Source organism: Gavialis gangeticus, unplaced genomic scaffold (assembly GCF_001723915.1).
Source record: "Gavialis gangeticus isolate Ggan-Ray unplaced genomic scaffold, GavGan_comp1, whole genome shotgun sequence".
Lineage (NCBI taxonomy): Eukaryota > Metazoa > Chordata > Crocodylia > Gavialidae > Gavialis > Gavialis gangeticus.
In genome coordinates, this window is record NW_017729024.1 from 15,515,343 (window position 1) to 15,528,836 (window position 13,494).

At 39.8% G+C, this 13,494-nt stretch overlaps 1 protein-coding gene across 1 annotated transcript in view; it reads left to right on the forward strand.

The window, feature by feature from the left end:
* Positions 1-13,494, forward strand: part of CCNH (cyclin H) — a 23,103-nt gene that overhangs the window by 5,610 nt on the left and 3,999 nt on the right. The window contains exons 3-7 of the mRNA XM_019516922.1: positions 666-739; positions 1,022-1,232; positions 3,311-3,474; positions 7,131-7,201; positions 9,988-10,093. Coding sequence (XP_019372467.1) covers positions 666-739; positions 1,022-1,232; positions 3,311-3,474; positions 7,131-7,201; positions 9,988-10,093 — 626 coding nt within the window. The remainder of the gene's footprint in view (positions 1-665; positions 740-1,021; positions 1,233-3,310; positions 3,475-7,130; positions 7,202-9,987; positions 10,094-13,494) is intronic.

Below are 13,494 nucleotides of genomic sequence, written 5' to 3' on the forward strand. Positions count from 1 at the left end.
TCCAGTAGCAGGGAGCGGGGCAATGAATGCGGCTATCTCTCCCCCACAACTGGATTCTCAAGCCTGCCCGGCTGGACCGGGCCAGGCCTGGTCAGGTAGGATCGGGGGGGGGGGAGGAAGTCCGTGGGGCCCTAATCTAGCCCACAGGGCTCCCCTGCAGGTCAGGGCCATGGCGGCAGGGAGTCGGGGTGATGGATGTGGCCCTCTCTCCTGCACAGCCAGGTGGAGGCTAGGCCATGCACAGCTGGATTGGGGCCAGGCCTGGTCAGGTATGACAATGGGAGAGGAGGAGGTCTGTGGGACCTGAATTCAGCCCATAGGGTTGTCCATAGGTCAGGACTGTGGTGGCAGGGAGCAAGGGCAATTAGGAACTACATTTCCCGTGGTGCTGAATTTCCAGACCCTGCACAGTGGAGTCAAAGCTAGGCTGTATCCCTCCTGCATGGCTGGAGCAGGGCCAGGTCTGGTCAGGTATGATGGGGAAGGGAGTGGGGGGAGGTCCATGGGGCTCAATCCAGCCCCACACCTGTGGGGCAGATAAGTGTGATGCCCCTGCCCTACAGAGTCATGGAACGGTGGGTGCTCAGTGTCTTTTTCAATCCGTACATTTCATGTGGCATATTAGTTTGTAATCTACCTAAATAGGCCTTATTTTTTAAATTTAGGGAACAGCTTGCATGTACTTTAAGCGTTTTTACCTCAATAATTCTGTGATGGAGTATCACCCTCGAATAATAATGTAAGTAGTCAATACATTTTGAATCTTATTCTTAGTTTTTATCAATGCTGCCATATCCAGTAACTTGCAAAGCTTCAGAGGCTTTGAGGATAGAAGGGTCCCTAATCTTTATATTATTCAAATACAACTGTTGAAGAGTTCTTACTGTATTCCAAGTGGAAATTGTTTATTGTATTGAGAATGCTATCATTTCAAAATAGGGAGCACGGGTTTTGTGAACAGGAACTTTATGAAGACAGATGCCCCAAAACTAAATTTTATTTATGATGCTTCTTTTTCAAGGTTAACATGTGCGTTCTTGGCATGTAAAGTAGATGAATTCAATGTGTCTAGTGCACAGTTTGTTGGTAACCTGCGGGAGAGCCCTATAGGGCAAGAGAAGACGCTTGAACAAATTTTGGAATATGAATTACTACTAATTCAGCAGCTGAACTTCCATCTTATAGTACACAACCCGTACAGACCATTTGAGGGTTTTTTAATTGATTTGAAGGTAATTCTTTAATTTCTCCTTATGTAGAAAAATTTGTCACGTTGCATAAATGTATGGCTGTGTTTTAGAATAAGAGGTTTGCTTAACTTTTTAGAATATCACGTAATGCTTGCAAAATTTTGAAACATTATTTCACAGGGGCCTGCCCTAGGAGTGTGTCACTCTTCTAGTGAGGCTGTTTAACTGCTACCAGTTTTAAGGAAAGAAACCTGGTCACGTGCATGACCTCTGAATCAAAAGAATGCAGTTTGCTTAATTTTTTAAATATTGTATTTTCTCATGTACTGCATGCCCTCAGATAAGACACGTACCTTGTATTGGAAAGGTAGAATGAAGAGAGAGATTCTTCTCACATTATGACTGCATGGAGCAGGGATAAAACCTAAACTTCAGTTAGATCCACCTTCCCTTTCCTGCTTGAGAAGTTGCAATTATAACCTTTTTGCAGCTGAATTGCTAGCAGCTCTCAGCTGCTTAGCCAAGAGCTGAAACTGTAGCTGCTGCTGAAGAATGGACTCCATGGATGGATCTAGGATTTTGAAAAGAGTTCAAAACAGTCTGTAGGGATGTGAAGTAAGAGGAGAGACCAGGAGTAGCTTACTGACAGCAAAGTTGTTGAAGAGAGAATATCTTGATCAGTGGAACATCAAGACTGTTAAAAACAAGAAAGGTTATTAACATATGTGGAATGAAGAGCCTTAGTAAGAATTAGGTAATTAATGAGTCAGTTGACTTCAGGGCTTCCTATTGCTGTCAGGCAGTTGGTTTTAAACTTTAGGTGGAGCAGGAGCAAAGTGGGGTGTGACTACACTGAATACTCCTCACCTCTCCCCTCTTCTCCCACCCACCTCGCATCTGCTTCTGTTAGCATCCGCAGTGTTTCTGTGCTTCTGTTCAGGGTAGAAAATCAGCTTCCCTGCTTATGGTATGCACCCCCGTTTTTGGAAGGCTGATTATTAGGAAGAAAGTGCATGTGGTATGTGAGTAAATGTGGTAAGTTAGAGTATGCCAGATTGGAGAGAGGAGCTTTGCATGATGATCTGCAAAGATCCTGATTTTTCTCTGTTTAAAAATTGCAAATTCTTTGATTTTAAAAAAAATCCCAAATTCTCTGACTTAAACTTCAAAATCTGCATTTTTCCATGGCAAAAATGAAACATCACATATATATATCAGTTGAACACAGTGTTTTATTGGTATCTTCACAACTTCAAAGCAATATAGAAGCCTACCAGGGCCTCAAGCATTATACAGGCATTTAGAAAAAAAATTATTATTATATTTTGTTTTTTTTACTGTAGAAAATCAGAGCTCCCCCTGCCTCCCTTTTGCTCACCAGGATGTAAATCCAGCTGCTTTGTAGCGCTTAGCAGCTCTGATATGCAGGTGCCCTCATCTTGCCCCTCACTCCCAAGCCGTGGAGGCAGCTGCTTCCTGTAGCTGGTCTGGCCTGGCTGCAGCCCCATGCCATGCTGTGGGCACAGAAATGTTGGGGGACGTGCTTTTCCCCCTGCCGTGTCTCCTGTGCCCCTTCTTGTCTGACCTCACCCTATGGACTTACCTGGAGGGAGCTGCTCTTCACCACCCTGCCTGGTTGCCACGTGTATGCCATCCTGCTTCCAGCTTGCAAGGGAAAAAGCTATAGTTTCCTGCATTTTTCTCCTTTAAAGGAGAAATCTGTGACTTTTTTTTTTCCTCCTTTGAGAGAAAAGATCCGTGCTTCTGTCTATCAAGGGAAGAAATCTGTGTTTTTCCACAGCAGATGGAAAACCTGGATCCCTGATGATCTCTCAACAAGAAGAAATCCTAAAGTGTTAAATGCCAGTGTGGTTTTTTTAAATTTAATAAATGAAAAAAAAATCACAGGGTTTTAGATATGGTCACTAAGTATTTTAGGAGAGCTTTTTAAGAAAAATTATATTAACTTTCAGCCTTCATTTCTCCCCCTCCCCAAATATATATATTTTTAATTCTGTGATGCTTATTTTTATACTAGAAGATTAAGAATGGTTTTTCACTTGGAAAGATCATATAACAGCACTAAGAGCAGAAGTAATGACTGAATGTTTGTTTTCCAGACTCGTTATCCAATGTTAGAAAACCCAGAAGTTTTGAGGAAAACAGCTGATGACTTTCTCAATCGAGTAGCTTTGACAGATGCCTACCTCCTGTTTACCCCTTCACAGATAGCTCTCACTGCCATATTATCCAGTGCCTCCAGGGCAGGAATTAATATGGAAAGGTAGAATTTTATTTTTTAAGCAAGGATGGTTTTAAAAGACTAATTTGTTCCTTGGATTAACTTTTGTTCCAGGTGTTAGAACCCTTTATGTAGGTGGTTAAGTATGGATTTATTGCACAGTTAACAGATAAAGACTCTGAAAAGAGGCACTTGACCAGCTGCATTTCAGTATTGTGAAGTATCATTACTGTATTTTTCCTCTGCTGTTGGAAACAAGATGTTGGACTATATGGGTAATTGGTGTCTGGCTTGTATTCCTCTGAGGCTTCTGCTTCCAACCTGATTTCATATTCCCCACTTAAAACACTAAAGACTTTCAATTCAATCCTGCAGGGTTCTGCACGTCCTTTCTTTCCAGTGCTTTTAATGGGAACTGAAGGTACAGAGCACCTCAAGAAGCACTTTAATAGTTTTATTGATTCTGAAATCTTAAGTACTCTTTAGAAAATGGCACTTCTCTTAGCCGGCAGAAGTAGCTAAAACTTGCAAAATCTTCAACCTGTGCATCTGGCTATTATTTCAGCTTCCATTTCCATGGAAATGGACTAGTGAAAACTGGCTAAGTGCTTTAAAATCATCTTTAAAGTACTGGCATTGTTTGGCTGATCAATTTCCCACTTGACACTGGGAGTATAGTTTGTAGAACTCTTCCTTGCAGACTTTTGCTGTCTGTCAACTGAGAGTTGCAAGGGCTTTCTCTAGTTATTACTTTAAAAACTTGGATCCAAGACAAGTTTTAATGCTTTAGGGGGATAAAATTTAATTGTAGAAATATTTTAAACAAATTAAGAACATGAGTGCCATGCTGGATCAGATCAATGGTCCATCTAGCTCAGGAAACAGTGTTTTTATCACCCTTTTTGTGCTGGCTTATTTCTTTGGTTGGTGGGCTGTACTAGAGATGCATCTTACCTCTATTACAGCATGAACAGCATCACCATCTTGCCTGCCTGTCTCCCCCTTCTATTATTTTCTTGTCTTCAATGGTGACAAACAGTAGATCCTTTAGAGAGACAGCATATTTACAGGGCGTGTCTGATATAATCCACCTGCTGTCGTACCCTCCCTGGCTTCAGCCACTGTTGGTTATGGGATGTCAGAAGATGTTTTTGACTGTCTTTAAATTGGGAACTTTAAAAATATGTATGTATGTATGTATGTATAGTATGTATTTATTTTCAGAAATACATAACCAGTTTGGTTACTCTGGATACTTCCTGTGTGACAACCTTGTTTCAGTTTTATGCCTCAATGCCTTTTAACCTTGTCTTATGAATTTAGATTGCGTTATATTAATGGTTGCAGACAGGCATTGCTGTAACTAAAAATTGAAATGTGTTTTGCTAGGACCCTGTTTTTAATCCTTCATAACTTGAGAAATAGTGCTCTTGCTATTTTTTCACTCTTTGGATGACCAGAGTGAATTTCTTAAGTTAGCTGAAATGGGCAGTTTGAGTGACTGAAAAAAAAATAGCTTGGCTGTGGGATATGCATTTGTTCCACCTAGCCCAGCAATTGAAAAAAAATGCTTACACTTGAAACGTCTTGATGCATATCTGAATGTTTAATTTGTGCTTCTTCAAGCTTTAGAGGGTTATGCTTTTAAGGTAAGACCTAGGAGAGTGTTAATATGTGGAATATATATCCAGAAAGGTTTGGGTTTGTTTTTTTTTTTTTTTTTTTTTTTAAACTCTAAACCTTATCTTTGCTGTATGCATAGGCCAGACTGACTGTTTAAATCACAAAACTGGGTCTACCCTAAGCAGATCTAACTATTTTTTTTCCTTAAATGTGCTTTATGAAGTCATAAATTTACAAGAGGTTTTTCTCTTATCTGTGACTTATAGTAATACTAACAGGGCTGGAAGGTCCTAAATTGTTTGCATTCTTCCACCGTCTGACCTTGAGTCCCTGTTGTAGGAGAACTTATTTTACCCTTTCAAGATGGTGGCTAATATGAAGATATGCTTAAAAGGTTGGGTTTTTTTAGTTAGGAATTGAAACTCATGGCAGAGGTGATATGTTTTATTAGACCAGCTAAATAGTTGCAAAAGAAGTCTTTATGTGCAAGCTTTTGGGTGCACACACCCATCTTCAGGCATAAGAGAATGCAAAGATTGTAAAATTTCACCTAGGTGGAAATGAAAATTCAAATTTCACAGGACAGCTGAAGGTGTTGTAAGATCTGGTTGGAAAAGTTCATTTTGTGTAAATTAGATAAAAGCTAGAACGGTCTATATACCTCAAGGTTGTGCCCAAAAACTTGCAGATAAAGAATTTATTTTGCAAATATCTAGTTGGTTTAATAAAAGATCACCTCTGCCAAGAGTTCTGATGCCTTTTGCCTGTAGACCAACATGACTGTAACCTGTATTGCTGTTTTAGTTAGGACACGTGTAGAGTAGGCTAGTAATACTTCACCCTCCACCTACACTGACTTCTCCAAATGTAGTAGTATGAGAGATTATTTTAGGCTAAAAACTAGTGCAATTTTGGAAGCATACTGCCTTTTGGATTGAGTGTTGATTTAATAAAGCAAAACGTATTGAAGTCCACTTTACTGTCCAAGCCGCCATGGTCTGGATTAGACTGCTGCCAGAGGTGGTTCAAGCACCTACTTTGAATGCCTTCAAGAGACACTTGTATGTTGATCTTGCTGGGATCCTATGACGCCTGCTGACTTCCTGTCCCTGGGGCAGGCAGCTGGACTGGATGATCTTCCAAGCTCCCTTCCAGACTTAATGTCTATGAAAATAGCTTTGCTTGTGAGTTGTGTTTTTTATGATTATGATCTACATGTGTTGTAGCTCATCAGTAGAAGGATTAAGGGAAAGAAAGAATTACAGATACAGATAACTGGTAAACGCATGGTGTTCAAGTAAAGCTTAGTAGAAGTCTGAGCCATGATTTTATTTGTATGTGGTCAGGAATTTTTGTCTCTGAAGCAGTGCTTTGTTGGAAGCTTGAACAAGAGGGGAAAGAAAGTACTGAAGCGGAAAGTTTTCCCAACTGAAAGGTGTCACCACTCTGAACCAAGATTATGTTGTGGTTCATGTGTTAATATTTTGTACTTTGCTATAAATAAATGCATGAAGTGAGATTTTTAAAAGTAGCACATACTAAGAGAAAAGAGGACAATACGCTTCCCTTTGTCACTCATACCCTGTGATTTGCAAGGATTAGAAAAAGCATACAAGAGCAAATAATCATAACCTGAATGTTTCAGCTTAAATGATCAACAGTAAAACTGTTTATTTCCTTTTTTGTTTAAAAATTGGCACAGCATTGTGTCAATATCCCTAAAGAAATGAGGGGGAAGTCACCTCAGCTGTTTTGCCTGCTGACTTGGGAAGATAGCACTCAGGTGTTTGTTTATGAAAATTTTTCTTTCTCTGCAGTGTTAAAGGCCAGGATGACTCTGATATTTTGTTTAAAAAAAAAAAAAAGATTCTGATAGTTTTAGAATGGTAAATTCATATTCCTAGCCACGACTAGCAGTTTGATCAAAACAATTAGATCTTCTCCATGGTGTTCAGAGTTAGCTCTTTTATTCAGGTAACTGAAGTATTTGTTCAGTTGTGTTTAACCATAGTAAGTCTAAAGTTGCCAAGCGAGTGACGATATTTTTTACTTATGTTTTCATGGTTTTTTTTTAGTTATTTATCAGAAAGTCTTATGCTGAAAGAAAACAGACCTTCTCTATCCAAGCTACTAGATGGAATGAAATGTAAGTAAACACTGTCCTGAGAGCATGCTCTCGCCTTCCTCTTCCCTTCTCCCCTCACCCTGACCCTGACCCCTTCCCTCCAGCCCAGGCTACATAATTGAAGTAAGGATTTTGGAGAAGACTTCTGTTGCATGCAAACATGTAGCACCATGTTGGAAAAATACAGTATGCTGTTGTGCTTCATTTTAAAAATGATTACAGGAAGAACAGAGAAACTGGAAAACTAATTAGTACCCGAAAAATAAAACATAGCTAACAAAACACAAAGTTAAATGTAAAATAACCTAAAGAGACTCAGTGTATCATATTGTTGATTGAACACAGCCCTTAAAAGTGAGAGCACTATTTTTGGTACCAGAGAATGCTGCTGTAATTTTACAGTGTTGGGTGAAATGTATATATTCCCTCTCCTCCCCTAATTTTTCCTCACTTAAAAAGTAGTAACAGTATTTCCTAACCATTTTCCAATTTGGGGTTGAGTTTTAGAAGGCTGCAGATCATTCCTTATGCCACTAGAGGGTACATTTTCTCAGCTAAATGACTTGTAAGCTGCAAAGATTTGTTTTGTTTATGTTAAAGCTACTCTTGGATTATTTTTTCCCTACTTTGTGATTTTCTAAATGGCTTAAAAGAGGCTCTAAGTTTGGGTTTTTTTTATTTCTGTTAATCTCTTCTTGCTATTTATGAAGTAATGTTAACACCTCTGCTATTTGAAAACTTGCTATGTGTGAGTGTATTCATACAGGAAAACCTCATTATTTTGAAATGCAGGGGACCAAAAAAAATACTGACTTTGCAATCAGTGTACTCATAGTGATTTTACATGTATCCAAATTACTGTGGATACATACAGACTTAGTTCACTCACGTGCCGATTTTGCTAACTGGTAAGAACAAAATGAGTTATTTCAGTGATGCTAATTAAGTAAATTTCATGGTACTGTATATAGCATGAGTTGTTCCACGCAACAGCAGCACTGACACGTCATCCCTGATCATACCAAACTGCCATCAGTTGGGATTGGTGGTGGTTTTGTGGGATTGGGGGAGGTGGGTCATTGGAGGGGCTTCATGAGATTTGCACGGGGCAGAAGGGGTTGGTGGGACAGTTTGCCACGTAGATTGACCTTATCAGAGGAAAAATGGGCCCCTAGATTGTTGCTATGTTTCAAGATTAGGAACTCCTTGTGCTATATACAGGATCATGACATCTGCTTAATTTAGTCATTGGGATAACTTCTCACTTAGTCCTTATCAGTCAGTAAAGTTTGTAAGTAGGTGAACTAGGGCTGTCAAAGTCCGTATTTTTTTTGGTCTGCTGAGTTTCAAATTCACATCGTTTTCCTGATCGAAGGGACCAGACAACGGCTTTGAATTTCAAATAGCTGCATATTAAATTATCCACATTGTAATGCTTACAAAAACCTATCCTTTTGTTTGGCGAGTGACAACAGCTTTGAAATATCCAATACTTTGAACTATCTGCTGTTGAACTAACTAGGTTTTCCTGTATAGTTAGCTGTCAGGCCTTAATAAAAGGAACAGGGTATGAAAATTTTCTAAGGATTTAGTTCTCCAAACTGTTTTATTATTAAAATTAAGTATTAAACAGATTAATAGTGAATAAAATCTTTCAGTTATTATATTTCTAGTTTCTTGCCTCTTGTAATTATTTCAGTGGTTTATTTTTTTTCCAGTTACTAGCGTCTTCTAGGCCAAATTTTTAAATTTCTGATTTAAAAGTAAGGTGACTCATTTTTCATTCCCCTGCTCTTTAAAAATAGAATTATTCAAGCTGCCATTGTACTGTAAAGAAAAGCAAAAACTGCTTATTTCTTTGCAAGTTGACTGTTTCCCCAAATGTTATGCTGTCCATCATAATTTCTGTGGACAAACTTCCTTTAAGCTAGGATACTTGAAAATATCAAAAACAGACTTTTTATAGTGGTATAGAAAATTGGTAATGGTTGTCTGCTTTTCCTTTTATGCTTACTGCAAATTTGACAAAATCAGTTTTATTTTTAAAAGATTTGAGACGTGAACTCTGTTTGTCAGATGTGTTGATAGCAAAACATATCAGCATATCCTGATGCTCACTAGTACAGTAATGCTAACTCTGCATTATCACTTAGCCTTGAGGAAATCCATAATCATGATGCTAACAACTAGTTTAAGTTTAGTTCTTTGCTGTAAGCTTACCCTATATTTTGACACTACTTAAAATAAATCCTCTGATGTAAGATGACAGTTTAGACTCTTACACATGTAATCTTGAGTTCTCTGAAGAATGTTATGTGGTGAATTTTCTAAGATGAGACTTTGTTTATGAATCCATTTAAAAAAAAAAGTACTTTTCAAGTACTCTAATACTTGCTAGATAAATGCAAGGATTTAATTTGGGAAGCTTTCAATCTAATTAAAATTTCTTCAGCACATTGCACTGTAGCTATAGCATTGATAGCAAAGTAATTTTTTTTTTTAAAAGGATACTTTTGTTTGTTTTTTTTCTTTTATAAGGTAAGCAAGGACTGCCATTTTGAATTCTTCATAAACTTCTGGTTTGGCTAGATTTCTCAGAGAAACTGATTGATATATTTAGCATAGTACAGAGTACCTGGTCTTCTAGACTGAGCTCAAGGGTGAGAGGCTAGTACTCTTGAGGTTCTAAACTACTACAGGCTTCCTGGGAATAAGATGATATAGTTCATGGGGAAAGTGCTGTGAGAATTCAGTAGCTAATTGTTGCGAAATTAATGTTTTGAAAATGTTTGGTATTACTATTACAGGCATGAAAAATCTCATAAAGAAATATGAACCACCTAAGCCTGAAGATGTTGCTGCTCTAAAACAGAAGTTAGAGAAATGCCACAGTTCAGAACTTAATACAAACTCGTAAGTAGACCCATAGACAACTAGGGCTGGATGGAATTTTACACGGTCATCCAGTTGAACCCCCTGCTCAGAGCAGGACCACCCCCAGCTAGATCATCCCAACCAAGGTTTTGTCTAGCCAGGTCTTAAAAACCTTCAAGGATGAAAATTCCACAACCTGTCTAGGTAACCTGTTCCAGTGCTTTATTGCCCTCCTAGGAAGAAATTTTTTTTCTTCATATATCTAACCTCAACTTCTTTTGCTGCAACTCAACAGCATTTGTCCTTGTTCTGTCATCTGCCACCACTGAGAACAGCCTAGCTTAGTGGATTTCAACCTGTGGTTCATGGACTTCTGGGAGTCTGCAAACTATGTCTAAGGGGTCTGAAAAACATTACTGTGATCAACCAAAGTACATGACAACCCATGCTTACAATTCAGAGGGGTCTGCACCTCCCTTCAGACTTCTTAGGGTTTTGCAAATGAAAAAAGGTTGAAGACCACTGTTCTAGCTCCATCGTCTCTGTTAACCAACCTTCAGATAGGTGAAGGCTGCTGTTTAAATTCCTTCTTGGTTTTCTCTTCTCTAGACTAAATAAGCCCAGTTCTCTCAGCCTTTCTTCAAGTCATGTGCCCCAGCCCATAACTGTTTTAACTGCCATCCAACTCTCTCCAATTTTTCCACGTCCTTTCTGTAGTGGGGGTTGTGGCCCCACCAGTACCAAGTAGAGGAGAAGAATCACTTTCTTCGATCTGCTGGCAATGCTCTTACTAATGCAGCCCAGTATGTCATTAGCCTTAATCGCAGCAAGGGTACATGGTTGCCCCATATTCGGCTTATTGTCCGCTGCAACCCCAAGGTATGTTTCTGCAGAGCTGCTGCTTAGCCACTCAGTCTTCAGCCTGTACTGGTACATTGGATTTGTTCCATTCTAAGTGTAGGACTTTACACTTTTCCTTATTGAAACTCTTTAAGATTTCTTTTGGTCCAATCCTTCAATTTGTCTAGGTCTCTCTGAATCTGAGACCTACCCTCCAATGTATATACTACTCCTCCCAACTTGGTGTCATTTGCAGACTTGCTGAGGGTGCACTCTGTCCCCTCTTCTAGGTTGTTGATGAAGGTATTAAACAAAACTGGCCTTGGGATTATCCCCTGAGGCAATAGGTGACGTGTAAGTGCTGCTAGTTGGGGGTATAACTCCATGCTGCTGCCCCCACTGGTGATGGATGTTGGGTTTAGCTAGGGTGCTGCCCCATGTCCCGTTATTGATGCCGCAGCCACCAAACCCACTAGCTCCAACCAGGCTGTAGCCCCATGCCACGTGCACCATTTTCAGCACATAAATCTGTGGGGATATGTGCCCCACATGCCTCCCTGATGTCACCAATGACTGAGGTACTCTACTTGATACTGGTTGCCAACTACCTGTTGTTCATTGATCACTGCCTGTTAAGCCCGAAGATCCAGCCAGCTTTCTATCCACCTTATAGTTCGTTCGTCCAACCCATACTTCCTTAGCTTGCTTGTGAGAATGTTGTTGGAGATTGTATCAAATGCCTTGCTAAAGTCAAGGTATATCACATCCACTGCTCTCCCCCTTCCACAGAGCCAGTCATCTCGGAGAAGGCAATCAGGTTGGTCAGGCATGACTTGCCCTTGGTGAATTGATGCTGACTGTTCCTAATCACTGTCTTCTCCTCCAGGTGCTTAGATGAGAACCTACTCTATGATTTCTTCAAGGACTGAGTTGATACTGAGTGGTCTGTAGTTATGCAGATCCTCCTCCTTCCGTTTTGTTAAAGATGGGCACTATATTTGCTCTTTTCAAGTCACCTGGAACATCTTTCAATCGCCACAAGTTTTCAAAGATAATGGCCAGAGGATCTGCAGTCATACTGGCCAACTCTCTCAGCACCCCCGAGTACATCACATATAGGCTTGTGTGGGTCCAGCTCTTCCAAACAGTCCCTAACCTGTTCTTTTGCCATTGTCAGATGCTCACCTCCTCCCAAAACTGTGCTGCTGGGTACAGTAGTTCGGGAGTTGACCTTGTTTGTGACAACCACGTTAAAGGCAATTGCATACTTCAGCCTTTTCCACATCATGTCACTAAGTTGCCTCCCCCATTCAGTAAGGGACACACCTTTCCCTGATCTTCCTCTTGTTGCTGACATACTTATAGAAACCCTTCTTGTTAGCCTTCATTTCCTTTGCTAGCTGCAACTCCAGTTGCACTTTGCCATCCTGATTTCATTTCTGCGTGCCTGAGCAATACATATGTTCCTCCCGAATCATTTGTCTGCTTCTTGAAGGCTTCCTTGTGAAGGGTTTCCTGCTAAGCCAAGCTGGTGTTCTGCCATACTTGCTAGTCTTCCTGTGTATCGGGGTGGTTCGTTCCTGTATCATCAGTAAGGTTTCTTTAAAGGTTTCTGTAAGGCCAGCTTTCTTGGACTCCTTTCCCCTTCAGACTGGCCTCCCAGAGGACCCTGCCATCAGTTCCCTGAGTGAGTCGAAGTCCACTTTTTTTGGTTGAAGTCCAGGGTCCTTAGCCTGCTGCTCTCCTTCCTTTCCTCAGGAGTCCAAACTTGGTCATCTCATGGTCGCTGCTGCCCAAGTTGCCACCCATTTCTGCATTCCCCACCAATTCTTCCATGTTTGTGAGCAGCAAGTCAGGAAGAGCATGGCTCCTAGTTGACCTCTCCAGCATTTGCACCAGGATACTTTCAGCATTGAGAGGATTTTTTTTTTTGTCTTTAAATTGCTATTTTAAAATGTTAATCTTTACTTGCTTAATTAACTGAAAATTAAAGCTAATCTTACTTCATAGTTTAGGTAGCTTTCAGTCTAAGAACATTTAACCTCTTCTGTGAGGAGCTGGGTGAGAAAGCTAGTAAATATTTTCTGCTGTTTTTTATAAGCCTAATGCTTCTGGATGGTGCTTACCAGTTCTGCTAAACTATCATTTGAGCTAACTTGCACCACAACACTTAAGAATATTAGTTTAATGGTGGTGAAGCACAGTTGAGCCATCAGGGTTTTCTGTTCGGTGCGGCCACTGAGACATGTCTATACAGCATAAAATAGTGCTGTGTAGAAATACCAGAGCTAGCTGGTATAGCCAACCAGTACAGTTTCTCAGCTAGGCTAATATGGCAATGCTTTTCCTAGTAAGAACACAGACTTGATCACAATTAGCTCTTGTATATGAATGGCACTGTATTGTACCATATAGATATACCTGACTTTATATAGCATCTCATGCAAAGTACACGAGTATATCAGTTAAAAAGTGTGTAAGTTAGGTATTGATATTTACCTTTTTAATGGATGTAGTAAGAATCTGTTTATGAAGGGATTAAAGGTTGTATAAAGTACTATATACTGATTTTTTTTTTTTTTTTTTTTTTAAATACTAAA